Source organism: Sinocyclocheilus grahami, unplaced genomic scaffold, assembly GCF_001515645.1.
Source record: "Sinocyclocheilus grahami isolate Dianchi unplaced genomic scaffold, SAMN03320097.WGS_v1.1 scaffold616.1, whole genome shotgun sequence".
NCBI lineage: Eukaryota > Metazoa > Chordata > Actinopteri > Cypriniformes > Cyprinidae > Sinocyclocheilus > Sinocyclocheilus grahami.
Window position 1 is genome coordinate 231,101 of NW_015505795.1, and position 21,866 is coordinate 252,966.

Consider the following 21,866-nt stretch of genomic DNA (forward strand, 5'->3'; position numbering starts at 1 on the left):
TTTTTTTGTTATTTGTGTACATCAAGTTAAAGTAAATTAAAGTGAGAAATGAAATAAGATCATCTAAAAAAATCTCTATTTCAAGACCAGAAAAAAAACCATATAAGTGTTGAATGTTCATTTTTGGGTGATTTAACTCTTAGCTGCACTCTCCATACGGCCATGTGCTGGTTTGTTTACTCTGGACCATAAAAGCAGATCAGAATCATCTGCTAAAGCGGTCTTTTAGCTCACTTCTGCTTATTGAGGCCATTATCCGTTCTCTAATGAGGCCATTAGCAAAACCCTTACCCTCTAGATCTGCGTGTTATTACGGTCATTCTCCACTGAGACGTGTGATGGTAAAGTCTGTTTATTCCTCAGCCGACAGAGATGGAGGTGGAGACGCAGCTTCACCTGTACGGTCACACGGCAGAGGTCACAGGCCTGTTCGTCTGTAAACCCTTCAGCATCCTCATCAGTGTCAGTCGAGATGGGACCTGCATCCTGTGGGACCTCAACAGGTCTGTGTTTCTGACATCACTGGAGTCATTTCATATCCTACATTTCTGCCTTTACCAGACACTTTTATTCAGAGCAACTTACAGAAGAGGAACAAAGGCAATTTATCCAACAGTATTTGTAATAAACAATGCCAGGTTAATTAGACAACTAGATTAGGATGCATTTTAAGATATATCAAAGGAATATAGATACAGAAAAGACATTAAAGTTGACTTGAGTTTCAAATAAAGTATAGTGAAAAAATTTGGTGCAGAAACAATTTTTGCTAGTAAATTTCAGAAAGAAAGTCAAGGAGCCTATTGAATTAAACCTGAAATTAAGTAGGAAAACAGAAATAGTGTTTTCTTGTAAAAAGTGCTCTAATAATCTAATTGACACTTTCAGAAAATATTTTTTATAGTGTAGATAAGGCATAATAAAGCCTATTTTATGACACATATTGCCCTCAAATTCTCATTAATGTACAAAGTTATTATTCTATATAAAAGTATATATTTTAATGTATTTTTAAATATTATTGGAGTGAATCTACTTATGCATCATACATAAACTGTCAATATTATTTTTGGAATTTTGCAAGAAAATACTATTTCATACTTTGTTACCTGCCATTTCTTTGTAATTATTTATTTATGCAACTTACTAGTGATTTATGATTGAAAGTTGTTTCAACATAAATGCGACACAACTTTTTTCAGTGTATTTGAAGTACTTTTACATCATAGTAGTAGTAAATCACTTTAATACAGTATTTTCTTTGTTGTGTCGCAGTAATGAGAAAATGAAGATTGTGTTGTTTGTGTGTTAGGTTGTGTTACGTACAGAGTCTCACAGGTCATAAGAGTCCAGTGAACGCAGTGTCAGCCAGTGAGACGACAGGAGACATCGCCACAGTGTGTGATTCAGGTGAGCTGTGTTTCCATGTATAAATCGTTATTAAGTTTTCAATTACAGTGTAAACCAGCTGCTAAAGTTGGTGAAAATATTGCAACTGTATAGAATAAATGTCATAATTTCATGTTCTCTTCGTGTGTGCAGTGGGTGGAGGAAGTGATCTGAGGCTGTGGACGATCAACGGAGATTTGATTGGTCACGTTCACTGTCGAGAGATCATCTGTTCGGTGGCGTTCTCCAATCAGCCGGAGGGAGTGTCGGTCAACGTGATCGCTGGCGGACTGGAGAACGGTGTGGTCAGGTAAAACATGAAACCACAAACTCTACACTGTTTAGGGAAAAATACTGATTTACTGATGAACTTGTGCTCTACTTTTGAAGAAACAATATTTGTTTGATTATTTTTTCTTGTAGTAACTTTGGAAACAAGGTTGAATAGTTGAGTTTGACAAAGCATAACAAATGCACAACTATTTGTGTCAAAATTCAATGCATGTAGAATGGCTTCCAAAAAAAAAAACGATTGGTTACAAACAGTGGTTACAAATAAAGTAGAGAGAGATTTTTTTTAACTCATATATATATATATATATATATATATATATATATGTATATATATATATTCTCATCAGTGCTTTCCTACCTTATTCTCCTTATTCTCTATCATCATATTTCAGGTTGTGGAGCACATGGGACCTGAAGCCAGTCAGAGAGATCACCTTCCCAAAATCCAACAGGCCTATCATAAGGTACACACTTTTACCTCTTATATGACGTCACACAGATTTATTCTGATATCTGCATTAGAAAGGTTACATGCACCCAGCACCCATATACTACCAGTCAAGGGTTTGGAATACTTGTGAGTTTTTACTGTTTTTGAAAGAAGTCTCTTCTCCTCACCAATGTTCCATTTCTTTAAATAATAATACAGTAAAAATTTTGAAGTATCATTACAGTTTAAAATAACTTGACTTTTATTGTAATATATGTTAAAATGTAATTGCAATTGAATTTTCAGCATCATCACTGCAGTCTTAAGCGTCACATGATCCTTCAGAAATCTTCATATTTTTATGGAAAATAAAATGTTTATAAAAACCATGATGCATAACCATTCAAAAGTTTGGGGTTAAAAAAATTTTTATACATTCAGGAAGGACGCATTAAATTTATATTTTTCTTTTATGCCAAAAATCATTAGGATATTAAGTAAAGATCATGTTCCATGAAGATATTTTGTAAATTTCCTACCGTAAATATATCAAAACTTAATTTGATTAGTAATATGCATTGCTAAGAACTTAATTTGGACAACTTTAAAGATGATTTTCTCAATATTTCGATTTTTTAGCACCCTCAGATTCCAGATTTTCGAATAGTTGTATCTCGGCCAAATATTGTCCTATCCTGACAAACCATACATCAATGGAAAGCTCATTTATTCAGCTTGCAGATGATGCATAAAGCTCAATTTTGAAAAATTTACACTTAAGACTGGTTTTGTGGTCTAGGGTCACATATGGTATTTTCTTCGTTGTGTCGCAGTAATGATAAAATAAAGAAGGTTTCTTTTGTGTTAGGTTGTGTTACGTTGAGAGTCTCACAGGTCACAAGAGTCCAGTGAACGGCGTGTCAGCCAGTGAGACGACAGGTGATATCGCCACAGTGTGTGATTCAGGTGTGCTGCTTTTCCTGTGACTGTATAAATCATTGTTTTATTGTTGTTAAGTTCTCAATTACAGTGTAAACCAGTTGGTAAAAAATATTTGCAAATATTAATTTGTATAGAATAATTGTAATCATTTCATGTTCTCTTCGTGTGTGTGTGTGTGGTGGAGGAGTGGAGGAAGTGATCTGAGGCTGTGGACGATCAACGGAGATTTGATTGGTCACGTTCACTGTCGAGAGATCGGTGGCGTTGTGGCGTTCTCCAATCAGCCGGAGGGAGTGTCGGTCAACGTGATCGCTGGCGGACTGGAGAACGGTGTGGTCAGGTAAAACATGAAAGCAATAACTCTACACTGTCTGGGACCAAATACTGATTCACTGATGAAACTGTTTGTTTAATTATTTTTCTTACAGTGACTTTTAAAACAAGTTTCAATAGTTGACTTTGACGATGCATAACAACTGCACAACTATTTGTGTAACAAAAAAAATGGAATGAGATTATGTACTCGTCTTCACGCTATTCAAAAGTCCAAGTGATGTAACTCTTATAAAATGGGTTAGAGAGATTTTTTTTATCTCATATATATATATATATATATATATATATATATATATGTATATATATATATTCTCATCAGTGCTTTCCTACCTTATTCTCCTTATTCTCTATCATCATATTTCAGGTTGTGGAGCACATGGGACCTGAAGCCAGTCAGAGAGATCACCTTCCCAAAATCCAACAGGCCTATCATAAGGTACACACTTTTACCTCTTATATGACGTCACACAGATTTATTCTGATATCTGCATTAGAAAGGTTACATGCACCCAGCACCCATATACTACCAGTCAAGGGTTTGGAATACTTGTGAGTTTTTACTGTTTTTGAAAGAAGTCTCTTCTCCTCACCAATGTTCCATTTCTTTAAATAATAATACAGTAAAAATTTTGAAGTATCATTACAGTTTAAAATAACTTGACTTTTATTGTAATATATGTTAAAATGTAATTGCAATTGAATTTTCAGCATCATCACTGCAGTCTTAAGCGTCACATGATCCTTCAGAAATCTTCATATTTTTATGGAAAATAAAATGTTTATAAAAACCATGATGCATAACCATTCAAAAGTTTGGGGTTAAAAAAATTTTTATACATTCAGGAAGGACGCATTAAATTTATCAAAAGTGACAGGAAAGACATTTCTAATGTTACAGAAGATTCTTTTGAACTTTCTATTAATCAAAGAGTCCTGAAAAATACAATGTATCACAGTTTCCACAGAAATATGAAGCAGCACGACTGTTTTCAGCATTGATAATAATCAGAAATATTTCTTGAGCAGCAAATCAGCATATTAGAATGATTTCTGAAGATCATGTGACACTGAAGACTGGAGGAATGATGCTGAAAATACAGCTGCGCATCACAGAAATAAATTACATTTTAACAGATATTCACACTGAAAACAGCTATTTTAAATTGTAATAATATTACACATTTTTACTGTGTTTTTGATCAAATAAATGCGTCCTTGATGTGCAGAAGAGACTTAAATCTTAATGCCCGGTAGTGTAAGTGTCATGTGATTAATGACGTTTCCTTCTGTATCCTCTCTCAGTCTCACGTTCTCGTGTGACGGTCATCACCTCTACACGGCTAACAGCGAGGGCACGGTGATCGCGTGGTGCCGTCGAGACCAGCAGCGCTTGAAGCTGCCCATGTTTTACTCGTTCCTCAGCAGCTACGCTGCAGGCTGACCCTGCGTCATGCCGGCTCGTTACCCACACAGGACGGACGCTGAGAGCAACCCCGCCGACCCAGGAAGAGGAGGAGCCAGCATGCACAAAGCCCCGCCCACAATCATCACAGAACCCGCCCCCTGAAACACCATAGGAACGGATGCCACTTGTACCATAAAGAGCAGGGGCTTGTGAGGCAGCGCAAACGCAGGCCTTTCCCCGCATCATTTCTTCTCGTCTGTTTTGACTGATTCATCTAGTATTTGTGTTGTTTGATTATGAAAGCTGCTACAATCTGGTCTGCCCAGACTGAATGTTTGAAGGCCTTTCCTTCTTTTTGTCCCTCGTCTCGCCCACCCGTCACCATCCTGAGAATATCCTGCTTTCGAAGCCAAACCAGACTGCAGTCATCTGAACACTACCGACCGTCTGCGCTCCTGCAGAAACGGCATTCATGATCCACGCGGCAGGTTTTAAACGGACGATTAAAAACTGGTGCATGAGTGACATGCAGCGGCGTAATGAATGTGTGCACGCAATGCCTTCTTAAACATCATCCCTCATCGACAGACCGCTGAAATATTTATTCTCAAACAAGGATGAAAGCCACAATCTCAACGTCTGGTTCTTGTTCTTCATTCTAAAATGCGCTCGGGACAATCTTATGAATGTCAAAGGTGGTCGTGTGTCACTCGTCAATCGCCGACTGTGCTAATATTTATCCTGTGCTTTTCCACCTGAACAAACGTCCCAGTTACCACATCCGATTTGTAATAGTTCATTAAAAACATGTTCTGCTTGCTTATTTTCTGTTCTAGTTTTATATGTTGCATGTTATGATCACTTGAACATTATTTAACATTGGCGATACGATATAAGGTTTAGTCAGATCTACCTCTAGGCCCCTCTTACAAATAAAAGACAAATAAAATTAGAAATACTTCTGGTAACAATAAAAACAACCTGTTTATTGTACAAAGACGACGACACTATATCCCTAAAGAAATACAATTCCCTGACAGTACAAAGGGTTTGGATGCTCTTGAAGTCTTAAGTGTTGACAGCCTTAAATGTGGAGGAAGAATAATTGAATTTGAGTCCACCATCTAAACGTGATCCAGAATGTTGTTTGCCTTTGTTTGTTTCCTATTCTGTATTTGCTTTTAGCACGAGTCTTACATTACAACTAATTTAATTATCTTGTCTTACATTTTAGTGTTTACCAGAAAGGGAATGCTTTCACCTTTTCCCCCATTACTACTTTGTTTTTCATTATTATCAGAAATATCTACCATATGTATCATTTCAACCCTCAAATGAAGTTACTCAGTCAGTGTAAACCCAGAAAGAGTCGACTAGTTCGAGAGAATCATCTGGTGTTTACAGAGCCCTGTTATGTGTTCGTTTTTTGTGTTTGAATCTATTTTCCATGCTTGCATCACATTTATCTCTTAATTATCGTGCACAGTATTGTCATGTTTGCTTTCCCTCAGAAAGAGATTGATGTTACTGTCATCGTGTGAGTTTGTGAAGCGAGATGAATGTGTGAATTTGTTCGACATAACTATCACGAAAAGGCTTATTGTTATCGTTCTGTTGAATTAACAGTGGTTTGTGTAATTTAAGATTGATGTGTTCACCGAGGCCTGGCTGGGACATTTATTTCCTTTTTTTTTTTTTGTATTTATGAAATGTAATAAAATGTCACCTATATATAATATAAATATTCAAGAAATTTTGATTCAGTTTGTTGCACTTGTTTCTTCTGTACAGTATTAAAAATGTGTTTTTTTTCTGCAGGGATTTCATAGAAGATTCTTTTAGTGAACCATTTTTCTTCATACGAAGAACACTTGACGGAGTTAAAGAACCCTCTTTTGCTTCAAGGAACGGAATGGAAAGGTTCTGTGGATGTCTTTCTCGGTATTTCATTTTTCTAATTCAAATATCTGAACATTCTTAAATCAAGATACATTTATTTGAGATGCAAAATGAACGAAGTATTATTTTATAAATTGAGTTTATGCTTAAAACAAGTACAAATATCTGCCAATGGAGTATAATGTGTTTTCCTTTTCAAATGAAGTGTGTTTTTCTGAGCCCACTGGCAGATATTTGCTCTCTTAATTATAAACGCTTCATTTTGATGAATTTCTGATGAAGAGATCTGTGTGAAGTCATATTTTCAAACTCTGGAGTGTTGCTAATGGAACTCGTTTACATGACATAAGTGTTGCCTTAATTTGATTCCTTAAGTGTTCTTCACTAGATCTTAAAAAGTGTTACATTTACCTTCATAACACCTGCAGAACCCCTGATTCATAGAACCACGTGCCAATAAAGAGCCTTAATGTTATTCTATATTTTACAGTTCTACACTTTTACCACAGAAGAACCCCAAAGATTCTTTCCGTTCTTAAAAGAACCAGTTTTCTTAGTGTAAAGAACAATAAAAAAAAAATCTAAAGAACCTTTTTCCACAATATGCTGCATGGTACCTGTAGATTAACTTTATTTAGATGAACTTTTTTCCAATGCAAGTGTTCCATGGATGTCATATGTAACAATGAAGAACATTTATTTTAGTCTATATTGCTTAGTTCTTTTCTATTGTGGTATATTCTGTTTTATTCGGTTCCATTATATACTGCTTGTTCCATTGCTGTATTATAATTAGCCTATATACTTACCTAGTAGGCTGTTCTATTCTATTCAAGTTCCCAGCTGCATTTGTGTCTTTGCTTATTAATAAAACCGAGAGTGTGACGTCACAGCGCGAGTGTTTCGGAGGCGGTGACGTCATCGCGGTGACTGGGAGACCCGGTGATGTCACGTTAAGCAGGGAAGCCTCACGTGCCTCCGGTGCGCCCTGCATTATACCGAGCCCTAACGATCCGACACCGAGCGTCTTGTGATATTAACGCGTCCGGCGGGCTTCTTAAAGGCGCAGCGACACCTGCGTTTGTGCGTCACATCGAGGTTCCCCTCGCATCGCATCCAGCGCCGGAGCAGAAAAGCGGGGAAAATACTCGACGTTCGGCGGATGAACCGTGTTTGAGGTGTTGCGGGTTTTTCCTCGTCGCGTTCGGGTGGAGTCGAGCCACATACTGAGCCGTGACACACTTCAGGTGGGTGTTCTCACGCGCTATCTGCGCTGCTTACCTTCAACTGCGTTTCCTGTTCTGCTGAATTAGAACGTTTGTGCAACATTCGCTGCGAGTTTGTTACAATTCCGGCGTTCCTGGCGGGAACACGGCTTTACGGGTGACGGATGGATCCCGCAGGGTTTTTGGGGGAGTGATGCTGGAAGCACGGTCTCTTGGGCGTTTGAGTCCACCGCCTTTAAATCGAAACGATCGGCTGTGATGTGATAACAGATCGTTCACGAAATGGCCTTGGAGGAATAATAGTGTGTGTTTTTGCTGATTCTAGATTTCATGTCGCCTACAAATAATGAGCATTATGAAAGCTAAAACAGCTTTGGGTAAATATGGTTTATTTCTATGATGCTGAGTTGAGAAGCATGGTGTTCAATCAAATGCTCCAGTGCTTCTGGCCTGTATGCAGCATGACTGGTATGTAGGCTACATGAGCTTCATGTTCTGGTGGTGTTGCTGTGTGTGTAGTGATTTGTGTGTAAATCAGCTGCTCCTCTGACAGGTATTATTGCAGCTGTTACATCACACCATTGGCATAGACTTGAGAAATGTGATTGTTTGGTGCAAAACACACTGTACAGGATTTACAGTTCTGGAAAATTCACGGAAATTAATACAATCATAAAAAGTCGTGGGTTTTTACATTTTTGATAATGAACATATACACATCCGCACACCTGCCGTAAGTGAGAATGTGTAATGTTTCCTTCTGCTCACCAAGGCTTGATCGAAAAATCTGTAAAAAAATTACTAAATGTTTTTATAATTTATCATAACAGACTTTTGTTGTAATATCTGTTAAACTGTAATTTATTCCTGTGATGCGCAGCTGTATTTTCAGCATCATTGCTCCAGTCTTCAGTGTCACATGATCTTCAGAAATCAGTATAATATGCTGATCTGCTGCTCGAGACTCATTTCTGATTATTATCAATGTTGAAAACAGTTGTGCCGCACGATATTTTTTGTGGAAACTGTGATTGAATCATTCTTTGATGAATAGAACGTTCAAAAGCACAGCATTTACTTGAAATAGTTTTTTTAATTAATATTTTGAATAGAAAATCTTACTGACCACACATTTTTATTGGCGTGTGTGTGTGTGTGTGTATGTATGAGTCAAAAATCCTGTCACATGGTTACAGTAAAGTACTGTGGTAATACCATAGAACTTTTTCATTTATTTTGCCTTTTGCATTATTAAATGTTAACCCCTTGAGCATCTATGAGTTTGCATGAAGAACATAAAAACTCTTATTCTTTTTTGGCTAAGTGTCTATTAAGTTTTGTTTAGTAAACATTTTAGTGCTATATGATATATAGCCTACCATGCTACTGAATAATTACAGTCTTCACATACAATGGTATTTACTTGAAGGTGCTCATAAGAATACTGGTGCACCATCGTGAAGTCTTTGCTAGTGTAAGGTCTAATATTGTTGAAGTTTGACCTGCAGGAGTCAGCTGTGCTGTAATAATACAGAAGCAGCTCGCAGACTCTCCGTGTCTCATCTGGTGTGTGTTTTGTGTGCAGGACTCAATCATGAAGGACGGAATGGCTAATAACAGCACCGCCAGCATCTCTCAGGCCCGGAAAGCCGTGGAGCAGCTGAAGATGGAGGCCTGCATGGACAGGATAAAGGTCTGTGTGTTTTAAACTCACCAAAGTCACAAAATCGACCGTTTAATTCACTGAAAACATACGGGTTTTTATCACAAGTAAGAATCTTTTATAGAGTTTCCTCTTGTATGGAACAGTTTGAACTGAATTTAAACGAATGTTTGATTCATTTCTGTCCTAAAATAACAATTGAAGCTGCTATGGCAATAAAACACAACAATTGTGAATGATTAATCGGAGCATAATCATTTATTTTCACAGATAAGCTACTAATAAAAATTGTAGAAACTTAATTTTCTGATTTGTATCGTGAAAAGCGCTATTCAAATAAACTTGAATTGAATAAAATTTTAAGCTTGTATGACAATAAACTCAAATACAATGCAAACATATGTGACCCTGCAGCACAAAAGCAGTGTTAAGTCGCTGGGGTATATTTGTAGCAATAGCCAACAATACATTGTATGGGTCGAAATTATTGATTTTTCTTTTATGCCAAAAATCATTAGGATATTAAGCAAAGATCATGTTCCGTGAAGATATTTAGTAAATTTCCTACTGTAAATATATCAAAACTTCATTTTTGATTAGTAATATGCATTGCTAAGAACTTCATTTGAACAACTTTAAAGATGATTTTCTCAATATTTAGATTTGTTTTAACGTTGACTGTCATGTGGCCACTTAGTCCCGCCCCCAAACTCACGTGATTGGTTGAGTCAGAAGTTCTAGTCAGTCAGAATCTAGTGTCCCTTCATTAACCTTCTAAAACAATCATATTTAGGGTGCAGATTTGTGTTGTAAATCAATGGCCTGCTTACAACAAATCATATGCCATCATGCATGACGTGTTGACAGGAGCATCTGGAGATGTTTGCAGGGAGTTTGTTTTGTTATCTGCTCTAATGTGCCCAGAAGACTAAGCGAGCTCTTTAAGGAAGCGTAATGTAGCCATTAGCTGTAGTTGTGTGCGTCTGGCTGAGCGTTTAGCCTGTAAACCCGAGGGATGAGAGACGGAGCGAGCGTTTAGAGGAGCACGGGCTCAGCTGTGGCCTTTAGCTGCAAAGAGAGATGGATTGGACGGTTTCTCATCTTCCTGCAGATGGCAGATATATTCTGACTGACATCAGATACGACCTCTGCTTTTAACCACTGGGAAATATTTTGAGAAGCAATCTATAGGTAGACTGATTGTTTATTGATTCCCAATAGGACATCTACCAGTCTGTGTTTGAATCAACACACAAAAAACATTTTATAAGCATTGCAAAAATCCTAATGGAGTCTCTATTGCTGCGTTTAATATTAAAATCAACTAGAAATTACATTTACAACCTGTATTTACTCCTGATGTTTTTATGCATCTTTCCCAATAAGACTCATGGCTGTATTAGATCAAAAGGGTGTTTCTACTAAATACTGAGCAAAGGGTCTGAATACTTAGGACCATGTGTTATTTCAGTTTTTCTTTTTTAATAAATCTGCATAAATGTCAACAATTCTGTGTTTTTCTGTCGATATGGGGTGCTGTGTGTACATTAATGAGGAAAAAAAATTAACTTAAATGATTTTAGCAAATGGCTGCAATATAACAAAGAGTGAAAAATTTAAGGGGGTCTGAATACTTTCCGTACCCACTGTATAATTTCTTACATGCATGTGTTTTTGTGTGTATGTGTATATATGATATTATGAAGCGCCATACAGGAAATAATTATATAAAATGATTTTAATAGTTAACTAAAACCTTGAAAAAAAGCATTTTTGTTACACATTAACTGAAAAAAAATAAAACATTTACATATTTATACAATATTTAATTTTATTAAGTATTTTAAATGTTTATATAAAATTTTATTTTTTTCAACAGTTTTTATTTTCATGTCGCTTGATGTACTACAATAACTACAAATAAAAAATAAAACAAATAAAAATTATATAGACATAAAAAAAAATTGAATTGAAAAAAACTTTCTAAAATTAAAAATAACAAAAATGTCAAATGAAGCAAAAATTACAATAAAATATTGATAAACTATTATATTATTTCCATGATACTAAAATAACACTGATACACACACACATATGTGTGTATGATATGTTTTAAATATATTTTTATTTTATTAATAACTTGCATTGATGAATCATTCACAATAAGACCAAGCAAAATGTTTTAAGAAAGTAAACCGAGTTCATTTTGATTCATGTGATTGGAAGTTGTAAATAAGTGTCAGGATTGTGAATTGTCTTATTCTTTCTGTCCACTTTCTCATGTCGTAAGTTAACAAACAGATTCCCACAGGAATCAGTAGAAAGCTTCTCATCATCTGACCGCTGTGAGGCGTCTCATGCGCTCGTGTCTCGCGGCGTCTCGTCCTGGAGCTCGTTTATGTCCCGCTAAATAACACGATGTTTGTTTTCTCGCACAGCAAAAGGCATAGGATTTAACAGGATTGTGGGAAGTGAACTTTATTGTGACCTGCAGCGGTTTGAATGAACTATCAGTGATGCCGGACTCCCAAACAGCAGCAGTGAAACACAAAAAAAGATGCGCTTCTCTAAATCATATTGAGATGTTTCTGTGTGGACGAGAGCGAGTGGCCCGTTTGCTTGTGTTCATTAATTCCTCAATCACAGTGGAATGTGGTATGTGTTAATTAGTGAGGCTCGTTCATCAGCGGCTGGCGTGCTGTAATTACAGACTCCCAGCGGCCGGACGGAGCTCATGGATGCTCCTCTGTGAATGCTGTAATAGTCCATTAGCGCTCGACCTGACACTTCTACTCCTGTAAATCTACATGCTTTACCATGAAACTTAACAAATGACACTTTAAAACCAATTGTGTTTTAAGTTTGGAATAATTACGATTTTTATGTTTTTGAAGGAAGTCTATTCTTCTCACCAAGGTTGCATTTACTTGTCTAAAAATACAGTAAAAACAGTAAATCTGTCAAATATTATTACAATCTTAGCTGTATTTTCAGCATCATTCCTCCAGTCTTCAGTGTCACATGATCTTCAGAAATCATTCTAAGATGCTGATCTGCTGCTCAAGAAACATTTCTGATTATTGGCAATGTTGAAAACAGTCGTGCTGCACAATATTTTTGCGGAAATCATGAGACACTACCATTAAAAGAAGGTTTTAAGAAAAGAAAAAAAAATACTACTTTTATTCAGCTATTGACCAAAGGTGACAGTAATGTATGCAAACGATTTCTATTTCAAACAAATGCTGTTCTTTTTAACTTTCTATTTATCAAGGAATCCTGTAAAAATGTATCTATTTTTTCACAAAAATATTAAGCAGCAAAAACTGTTCAACATTGATAATAAAAACCATTATTAATAATAATTGATAATAACCAAATCAGCATATTAGAGTATTTTAATATATATAGATATATATATTTATATATACATACATATACATATACACACACACACCTGTATATATTAACCTAATCAAACCTTTCAAAAACACGCAGCAATGTGATTCTTTTATTGAGTGACAGGCAGTGACATTATTAATCGATTTACTATCCAGCGTCTTCTCGTCATCTCCGCGACCTGCTTCCCTTAGTGCTTTTACACAGAGAAAAGCAAAAAACCATACTAACAGAGACCACATTCTGTACACACCTTACTAATAAAGCATACTATATGATATGATAATTATGGCTGTGTGTGGCTCAGTGGTAGAGCATTGCGTTAGCAGCACAAAAGGTCATGGGTTCAATTCCCAGGGAACACATATACTGGTAAAAAATGTATAGCCTTGATTGCACTGTAAGTTGCTTTGGATAAAAGCGTAAATTTAATTAAATAATAAAAAAAAAATAAAAAAAAATATATATATAAGGTATTCCAATGTGTTTCAAGGAATTATTATGGTGTATGTCCAAAAACGTAGTAATGCTATGGTATATTTTGGTTCTTTCATATGCGTGAGAAGATGGGAAATGTAGTTTGTTTGCTCAGCGTGATGTTTGTGTTTTTGTACCGTCTGGCTGTGAGCGACACACACACCGCTGAAGCTCCTGATTCCCGTCCAACAGCTGCGTCTCTCTCATCATCAGCTCTTTACTGGACCATGTGCTCCTCCGAGAAACAACACAATACGAGTTATTCATAAAACATATACCACTGACTGCATCACTGAATTATTCATTCAAGTTATAGTTTCATATCAGTTTTTACAAAGTTTCTGACCTTCGACATTCTGTATTGAAAATATTATTATAAGTAATATCAAACATTATATTATTTTTGTATTACTGATAAATTACCGTGTACTTACCTAAGAATAATATTTCAGCAAAAATGTGTTTTCTATCAGTTGTTTAGAATCAGAACTAGCGATTCTAGATTCATTTTTTTGATTTGATTATTTTTGTTTCGGTCAAACGTGTGTTTAGAAATGGTTCATGATTGGGTTTGATTCATTCGGACCATGAGAAAGTGAATCGAAATCTGGTTGCACAACATAAGTAAGCTTGTAAAATATTAATACAGTGAACCAGAAGCACAAAGATATCAATATAGCCGCATTTAGGATTCAAAAGAATTATCGGTCTTCCTAAAAGCTTGAAATGGTTGAGGTATAATCCACAACACTTAATTTACTTTCCTTTTTCTCCTTCGTAAAAAATTTTTTATTCCAACTTTAAGTTTGAGCTGTATGCATTATTTGAATGAAAAAATTCTATTGAGTTCTATTGAGATTAACTACTGAGTTTAGGGCAGTATTTTGAAAAATGTCACCATTGTATGTCAATCATGCTGTAACTCCGATCATCATTCTGAGTGAAAACCTGGACAATGCAGTATGTTTTTTCGCCTGTTCTCGGTGTAAAAGCACTAAGGGAAGCAGGTCGCGGAGATGATGAGAAGGCGCCGGATAGTAAATCTATTAATAGTGATGCACCGAAATGAAAATTCTTGGCCGAAGCCGAACAAAATGAAACACTGGGTCGAAGGCCAAATACCGAACACGGTTTTTCAAATTTTTTCCCCATGTATTTTGCCACTTTTTTTCACCATTGCATAAATTAAATACCCAACGTTTGCTTTTTACTCTTTTGTCTTGTTTTTACATTTTTTTTTTTAAATTACAAAACAACAATTTAAAAATATTTACTTAACACTTTTTTAACGTTCTTGCAGACATTATACCAACAAAGCACAAATAATTTTTTTTTACTGCACCAATAAATGCAGCCTGGCTGAGCAAAAGATAATTTTTTAAAAACATATTTCAGATCCCACAGATACAAATCTAATAGAGATTTGAACACTATATGTGAAATGTTAGGCTATAATAAATGTATTAATATAGTTGTTGTACTTATTATTATTATTATTATTATTGTCTTACTTTTTATTTTATTTTACAGAACAACAGTAAAATTACAATACTAGCATTTATGAATGTTAATTGAGCTTTTATTTTGGCAGAAGCCCCCAGAAAGTCTTCAGTGCTTCTTTTTGTTGACCACAGCAGATTTATAAATGACTCTCATTAAAGGGGTCATATGATGCTGCTAAAAAGAACATTATTTTGTGTATTTGGTGTAATGAAATGTGTTTATGCGGTTTAAGGTTCAAAAACACATTATTTTCCACATACTGTACATTATTGTTTCTCCTCTATGCCCCGCCTTTCTGAAACGCGTCGATTTTTACAAAGCTCATCGGTCTGAAAAGCGAGGTGTGCTGTGATTGGCCAGCTATCCAGTGCGTTGTGATTGGCCGAATACCTCAAGCGTGTGACGGAAATGTTACGCCCCTCACCATACTGTGATGATGCCCTGTCCGGCCGGAGCGACGAGACAAACACATTAAAACCCATTATAAACGAGGCATTTGTTGCATCCAGTGGGGACATAATTACTGATTATAATGACTTATACTGTCTTTTTACGCTTTGCGTTGCATTGCGCCGCGTAAACCTAAAACCATGTCTGCATTTGTGATCTGAGAAATGACAAACAAGTGCTACTCTACACTGCTCAAAACTCACGTTTGAATCGTCAGTGGCAAATTCTTTAAATATAAAAACATACTTACAGTCTGTGAGTCAGAACAGCCGGCATTGTAGTCTACTCTCCCAGGATCAGGAAACAGTCCTCCATAAAATGTGCTGCACACATCTGAATATTTGGGTTGAAGTGTTCTGGAACAGTGTTGTAAATACAACTTAACCACTGATTTCTAGTCGTGTTCTCTTTCGGAAGACCAAACAAAGTAGTTTCGCTTTCACAACGAAACACACGGCGGCCTACAGTGAGCAGAGGCGGCGGATTCGACAAAGGAGCGTCCGGCAGGCTTGCGGCAACCACATGTGACGAAATACACGATGACAATAATATACCCAATGACCTGAAGGATCATGTGTGTTCATTCAAAGAAAGGTTTTCCTATTAATTAATTAGCAAAGAAAAGTCCTTCCCTTGTGGATTTTCCTTATGGGCAAGGAAGCGATTTTCTTCACCTAAATTCCAGGAGGTCGTAAATGTATCGGGTGTCAGCATTGCTTATGGAACCGGGGGCCTGTTCAGCTTCCTGGGGTGTTACAGAGTATTTGTTAAATCTAGCTAACAAAATATATATTGTGTGTTTGAGACACTACAGATGTTTGCTCTACGTATCACATTGTCACATCCCCATGCCTTGTAAAAATTCATCAAAATGTTACTGAGCAGCTGAGTAACAGTTTCGCTTTGGACTTTGAACCCTGGAGCCGCGAGCTCGTGCAGCGCTGTTTGAATACTTGCAATTCATGCGTGTATTAGAAAACGTGCTGCGTCCCAATGTGCCTACTTATACTACGCCCCTAAAGTATGTACTCTTTTGGTGAAGAAAAAGTACACACTTTTGAGTGTGTAGTAGAAGAGTAGGCAAGCTTTGGGACATACTAGAACATACAGTTGCGTGTTTAACGGTCCGCTCTGTCTCATAATTACACGCACCCTGTCACTGTAAACTGGTCTGTCAATCATCTTGTCACAGTTAACATCCTCCACATTTCATTTCATTTAACTACCTACTGTACTGGAGAGAAATGAAGTAGCTCGTTGATCTGCCAGCCGTGGGTCTTTATGCTGAGAACTCGGCTCAGATTTTTTGCATATAATGATGCATTTAAAAGTTAACGACCAAACGGTTGTTTATAAAAGTTCACATTGTTGTTGTAGATGAAATATCCTAACACAGATAACATTAAATTACATTTTTTTTAACAGGTTAAATGTTGATTATTAGTAACTCAAACCCTTTATCTAAACCTCTCTACTTAACTGTAGGTCGCGCACATACTCCATGTTTGTAGTTTTTTTGTAAAGTTTTTTTTATTCGTGTTCGTAGTTCTGAACCGAATCATTCGTCAAAGCGCAATGGATTGTGGGCAATATTAGCAATCAGAGTGTGCACGGATCCACACTTCAAAAATCGACCTGAAATAGTAGACCATCCGGGGACTTTTGGCATACTCTTTTCAACATACTATGCTTTGGGACACACTTATTCTAATCTCGCATACTATTTAGGATGGATAGTGTGAACATTAATTATAGGGATAATCGTTTGAGGCCATTTTGCGATTTCAATCATCATACAGTAGCCAGCAACAACCACCCCTTTATCTTCTTATCGGAGACATGTGATGCAGATGCAGCACTAAGCAGTCTCTCGCTGTCGGTGCTTGTAATGATTTTTGTGTCTTTCTCCAGTAGCCCCTCACTGCAGAACACAAGATCCAGAGGGCGAGCTTGGATCCACATCTAGGGGGTGCCGACATGTTTGCTGAATTAATGCACGCCTCTATTTGATCGCATCGCCTCACGTCATTATTGTTCGGTACAATAAATTCTGTCTTTTTTCGCTTATTCGGTTACCGAACATTCGGTGCATCCTTATCTGTTAATAATGTCACTGATTAAACCCACTGCCTGTCTCTCAAAAAAAGAATCATATTGCTGCGTGTTTTTGAAAGGTTTGATTCTATTTGGTTTAACAATTAACATCACCTTTGCGAGTATGGCTCTCACTCGGCTTATGAATTAGCAGAACTTGAACAGGCACATAAAACACTCAACACAAATAATGCTTCATGAATAACTGAATAATAAATTAATAGTTTGTATTTTTATCAGACTTTTTAAGATCAGAAAGAGGCTGTGTGTTTGTGTGCTTCACTCTGGCAGTTTTAGGCCAACATTCTACAAAGGGGCCTAGAAATAGCAGTGAACACAATGGACTGTGATAAATGTCATGCTTTGGCATGTTTATTCAGCATGACATTTGCAGACTAAAATCGTCCTCTTTCAAACTTCTATATTAAACTGAATATTTACGTACAACAGTCAGCCAATGCTGTAAAAACATGAGCCAGTGCTGTTTTCTCCGAGTCTGTGGACTCAGTCTGTCGCTCTGCTTTGGCTGCTGATGGAGCCGCAGACGAGGAGGAGAGCAGAGGAGAGCAGATACTGATGCTCGTTAGCTCACTGATCACTTATCAGTTATTAGAATAGAGATGGTCAGTTCTAGAGCTAAGCACAGATGAGTTTCATGTGTGTTAGTTTGCTGAACTACAGTGTCCTGCATGATCCGAAGCATTGTAATGTGATATGGGGGGAGAGTCATAGGAATATTGTTTTTATTATAATAATAATGTTTACCTTTGATATCAAAAACTAGCAGTAAAAATTAGGATTTTTTTTTTAAACTCCGCTCACCAAGGCTGCATTTGTTTGATTATAAATACAGTTAAAACCGTAATATTGTGAAATATTGTTACCATTTAAAATAACTGTTTTCAAATTGAATATATGTAAAAATGTCATTTATTTATGAGAAATTTTCAGCATTTTTCCCTCCAGACTTCCATTGTCACACGATTCTTCCGAAATCTTTTATGGAAAATAAAATATTAAATATTTTTGTGGAAACCATGATACAAGGTACTTTTATTCAGCAAGGACACATTTAAGAAAGTAACAGTGAGAGTAAAGACATTTATAATGTTACAAAAGATTTCCATTTCAAATAAATGTTGTTCTTTTGAACTTTTTATTCATATTTCCACAACAGTATTAGGCAGCACAATTGTTTTCAGCATTGATAATATAATCATAAATGTTTCTTGAGCAGCAAATTAGAATTGTTTCTGAAGGATCATGTGACACTGAAGACAAACTCAGCTTTGATCACAGGAATAAATTATCTTTGAACAGATATTCACATAGAAAACTATGTTTTAAATTGTAAAAAATATTTCAGTATTTTTACTGTATTTTGATTAAATAAATGCAACCTTGGCGAGCAGAAGAGACTTCTTTCAAAATCTATGCCATATCTAAACCCCTAACTCTGTCCTCAGGTGTCCAAGGCCGCGGCGGACCTGATGGCGTACTGTGACGCTCATATACGAGAGGACCCGCTCATCGTGCCTGTCCCGGCCTCAGAAAACCCGTTCCGGGAGAAGAAGTTCTTCTGCACCATCCTCTGAGGCCGGGCCGGGCTGCAGGTTCTGCCGTGAGGTTTCCACGTCCCTGGCTGCTGCCGCTGAGCTGTGTTTGAGTGGCAGCGCCGCATCTGTTGACGGTCCGATCCCTCCCGGACGCCTGTGGGGGTTTTTTTGGGGGGGGGGGTCAATTAACTGGCAACCCGGTCAGAGCGTCTCATGTCTCGTTAAATAGGTTTGTTATTACTTGGTAATTAGAGAACAGCCTTTCTCACTGCTTATGAGATGAGAGATTTTTGTGTTTTCGTTTAGTTTTGACTCATGTGTCGTGCCACAGAGGATGTGAAACCCTGACGGGTGGATGTTTTCTAATGTATTTAGACGTTTTTTTAAACTTCAGCTATTTGATATGCATCACTGGTCAAATGTTTGGACACACTTGAGCGAATCTTCAAAAAAAGCAGAGGACAAAAACAACAGAACTCAATATTTAACAATCGTTAGCTATGCATCCATGCGTTAATTATATTGATGGAAATATATGTCAAATCATACAGTGGTCATGAAGTCATAAACACAATCCATTTTTCCTGCTATTGCAAATATTTATTCGTCCATAGATTTAATAAAAAAGTAATTCTCTCCGTGTCTTGAATGATTGAAATTAGTTGTTGACAAATTGTGACTTTGTATGAATTTGTTTACAAAACTGGAATTCGATTAAATCATTTTAAAACTTGAATTTGATTGATGAATGTCCAAAACAAGAAGCTCAAATCTAAGAGAGATTTCATTTGCGTTGCATGTTTTAGTCTCTACATTATTCCCAGACTCCCATTTGTTTTATTTCATAGGTTTCATGACTATTGTCTGTTTTTGAATATCAGTCGTAATAAAAAATAATGCATCCGCCCTTTGACTTTGATCTGTATTTAGATATAATTATTTTATTAAACTTCTCCTTTTTATTCAGTAAGGAGTCATTGCTGCTGAAAATTCAGCTTTGCATCGCAGGAATAAATTACATTTTAAAATATTTTCAAATAGAATCAGTTGTTTTCAATTCTAATAATATTTTACTGTATCTTTGATCAAATAAATGCCTTCTTGGTGAGCGTAAGAAATAATAGTCGTAATAAAGAACGAGCAGATGTGTCCAAACCTTTGACTTGTAGTGCATCTGTAATGCATTTCCATTTGAATGATTTCCCATCTCTCCCCATTTTCCGGTATGATGATATTTGAGATATTTTTAATCCGCTTATGTGAATCAAATCTTATCCAGTTTCCAAATTACATTGTGATAAACCGAACCGGATACCTCTGAGAAGGCCTCCTCCACATTTGTGATAGGAACACAGCGTTCAGACCTGAGATATTGAATCTGAATCAGTTCAGTTTGAACTCAAACATTCGACAGTAATCCTCATGATGGCTTCTGGGATGCGTTTGCCCTCAAGGTGTTGCGTTGTGCGTCTGTATGAGGTCTCGACTGTACAGAGGTATTTTCTGCCCCATCTGACATAAAATCCAGCGGGACGGGAGTTATTATTTTCCTCTTTATCACAAAGTTATTTGGAGATTTCACCTTCGTACAGACAATATTCAAAGCTGAAGTGTGTCATTTCGCAATTGCAAACCATTCTAATGGTCTGAAGTCAGAGTGTTGTGCTGTGTTGGGAAATCAACCTACAGATGGCTCACTTATAAGTGACTCTACACATTAAATGTGAATTTTAAATAAATAGTTCATCCAAAAATGAACATATGCCTATAATTTACCCTCCCCCTCAGGCCATTGAAGATTAGGATGAGTTTGTCTCTTCATCAGATTTGGAGAAATGTAGCATTGCATCAGTGTCTCAGCAACGGATGCTCTGCAGTGAATGGGTGCCGTCAGAATGAGAGTCCAGACAGCTTATAAAAACATCACAATAATCCACAGCACTCCAGTCCATCAGTTAACATCCGGAGAAGACAAAAGCTGAAACAAATCCAGCTTTAAGACGTTTTTAACTTCAAAACCATCGCTTCCTGTTAAAATATGGGTCTATATTCCATAGTAACGCTTCCTCCAGTGAAAAAGTCCATCTGCTGTTGTCTCTCACATCAAAATCCAGCCACATATTTGTTTCGAGCTGTTTTGGCTTGATCTGTGCAGATTTCTCTCCTGTTTCAGCTTTTGTCTTCTCCAGATGTTCACTGATGGACGGGAGTGGTGTGGATTACTTGTGGATTATTGTGATGTTTTTATCAGCTGTTTGGACTCTCATTCTGACGGCACCCATTCACTTGCAGTGAGCAAGTGATTCAATGCTACATTTCTCCAAATCTGAAGAAGAAACAAACTCATCCTGATCTTAGATGGCCTGAGGATGTGTAATTTTTCAGCAAATGTTCATTTTTGCCTGAACTATTCCTTGAATATAAAAGAAATGACACGCATCACCTTTAAATTTAGTCCGAGTTAGATTTAAATTACCTTTTTATTCAATGAAAAGATCTTCCCACATGCAAACAGGCAGATTCTTTCCTCAAATCACCTCCCTGCTAATGATTTCTTCACACTTGCTGAATGGCCTTACTAACACGGGCATGTTTCACAATAGTTTTAGAGTTGTTTTGCTTGTCCTGATTTAAACAGCAAGGCCTTTGACTGAAATGCCAAACGGAGAGCCTGCATGCGTGTGTGTGTGTGTGTGCGTGTGTGCGTGTGTGTGTGAGTGTGTGTGTGTATGTATAGAGAGGTGGTTTCTGAGTGCCAAGTACTGTGACTACGGCGTGTCCTCTACACTGTTATTTCACAGGC

The 21,866-nt window shown here is 36.8% G+C and overlaps 2 protein-coding genes across 3 annotated transcripts in view; both read left to right on the top strand.

Moving 5' to 3' along the window:
• LOC107557718 (lysosomal-trafficking regulator) overlaps positions 1–6,570 on the top strand; it is a 93,750-nt gene extending 87,180 nt beyond the window's left edge. Inside the window, exons 50-54 of the mRNA XM_016241238.1 lie at positions 364–503; positions 1,313–1,410; positions 1,543–1,699; positions 2,076–2,147; positions 4,694–6,570. Coding sequence (XP_016096724.1) covers positions 364–503; positions 1,313–1,410; positions 1,543–1,699; positions 2,076–2,147; positions 4,694–4,832 — 606 coding nt within the window. The 3' untranslated portion in view covers positions 4,833–6,570. The remainder of the gene's footprint in view (positions 1–363; positions 504–1,312; positions 1,411–1,542; positions 1,700–2,075; positions 2,148–4,693) is intronic.
• A 66-nt stretch (positions 6,571–6,636) lies between these two features.
• On the top strand, positions 6,637–20,040 carry LOC107557730 (guanine nucleotide-binding protein G(I)/G(S)/G(O) subunit gamma-4). 2 transcript variants are annotated; one of them, XM_016241252.1, is made up of 3 exons: positions 6,637–6,737; positions 9,507–9,614; positions 18,974–20,040. In XM_016241252.1, the coding sequence occupies exons 1-3, from the start codon at positions 6,726–6,728 to the stop codon at positions 19,100–19,102; spliced, it is 249 nt and encodes an 82-aa protein (XP_016096738.1). In that variant the 5' UTR covers positions 6,637–6,725; the 3' UTR covers positions 19,103–20,040. The 2 variants fall into 2 exon arrangements, with proteins under 2 accessions (XP_016096738.1, XP_016096739.1); XM_016241253.1 differs by lacking the exon at positions 6,637–6,737 and adding an exon at positions 7,628–7,942.
• Positions 20,041–21,866: the final 1,826 nt, after the last annotated feature.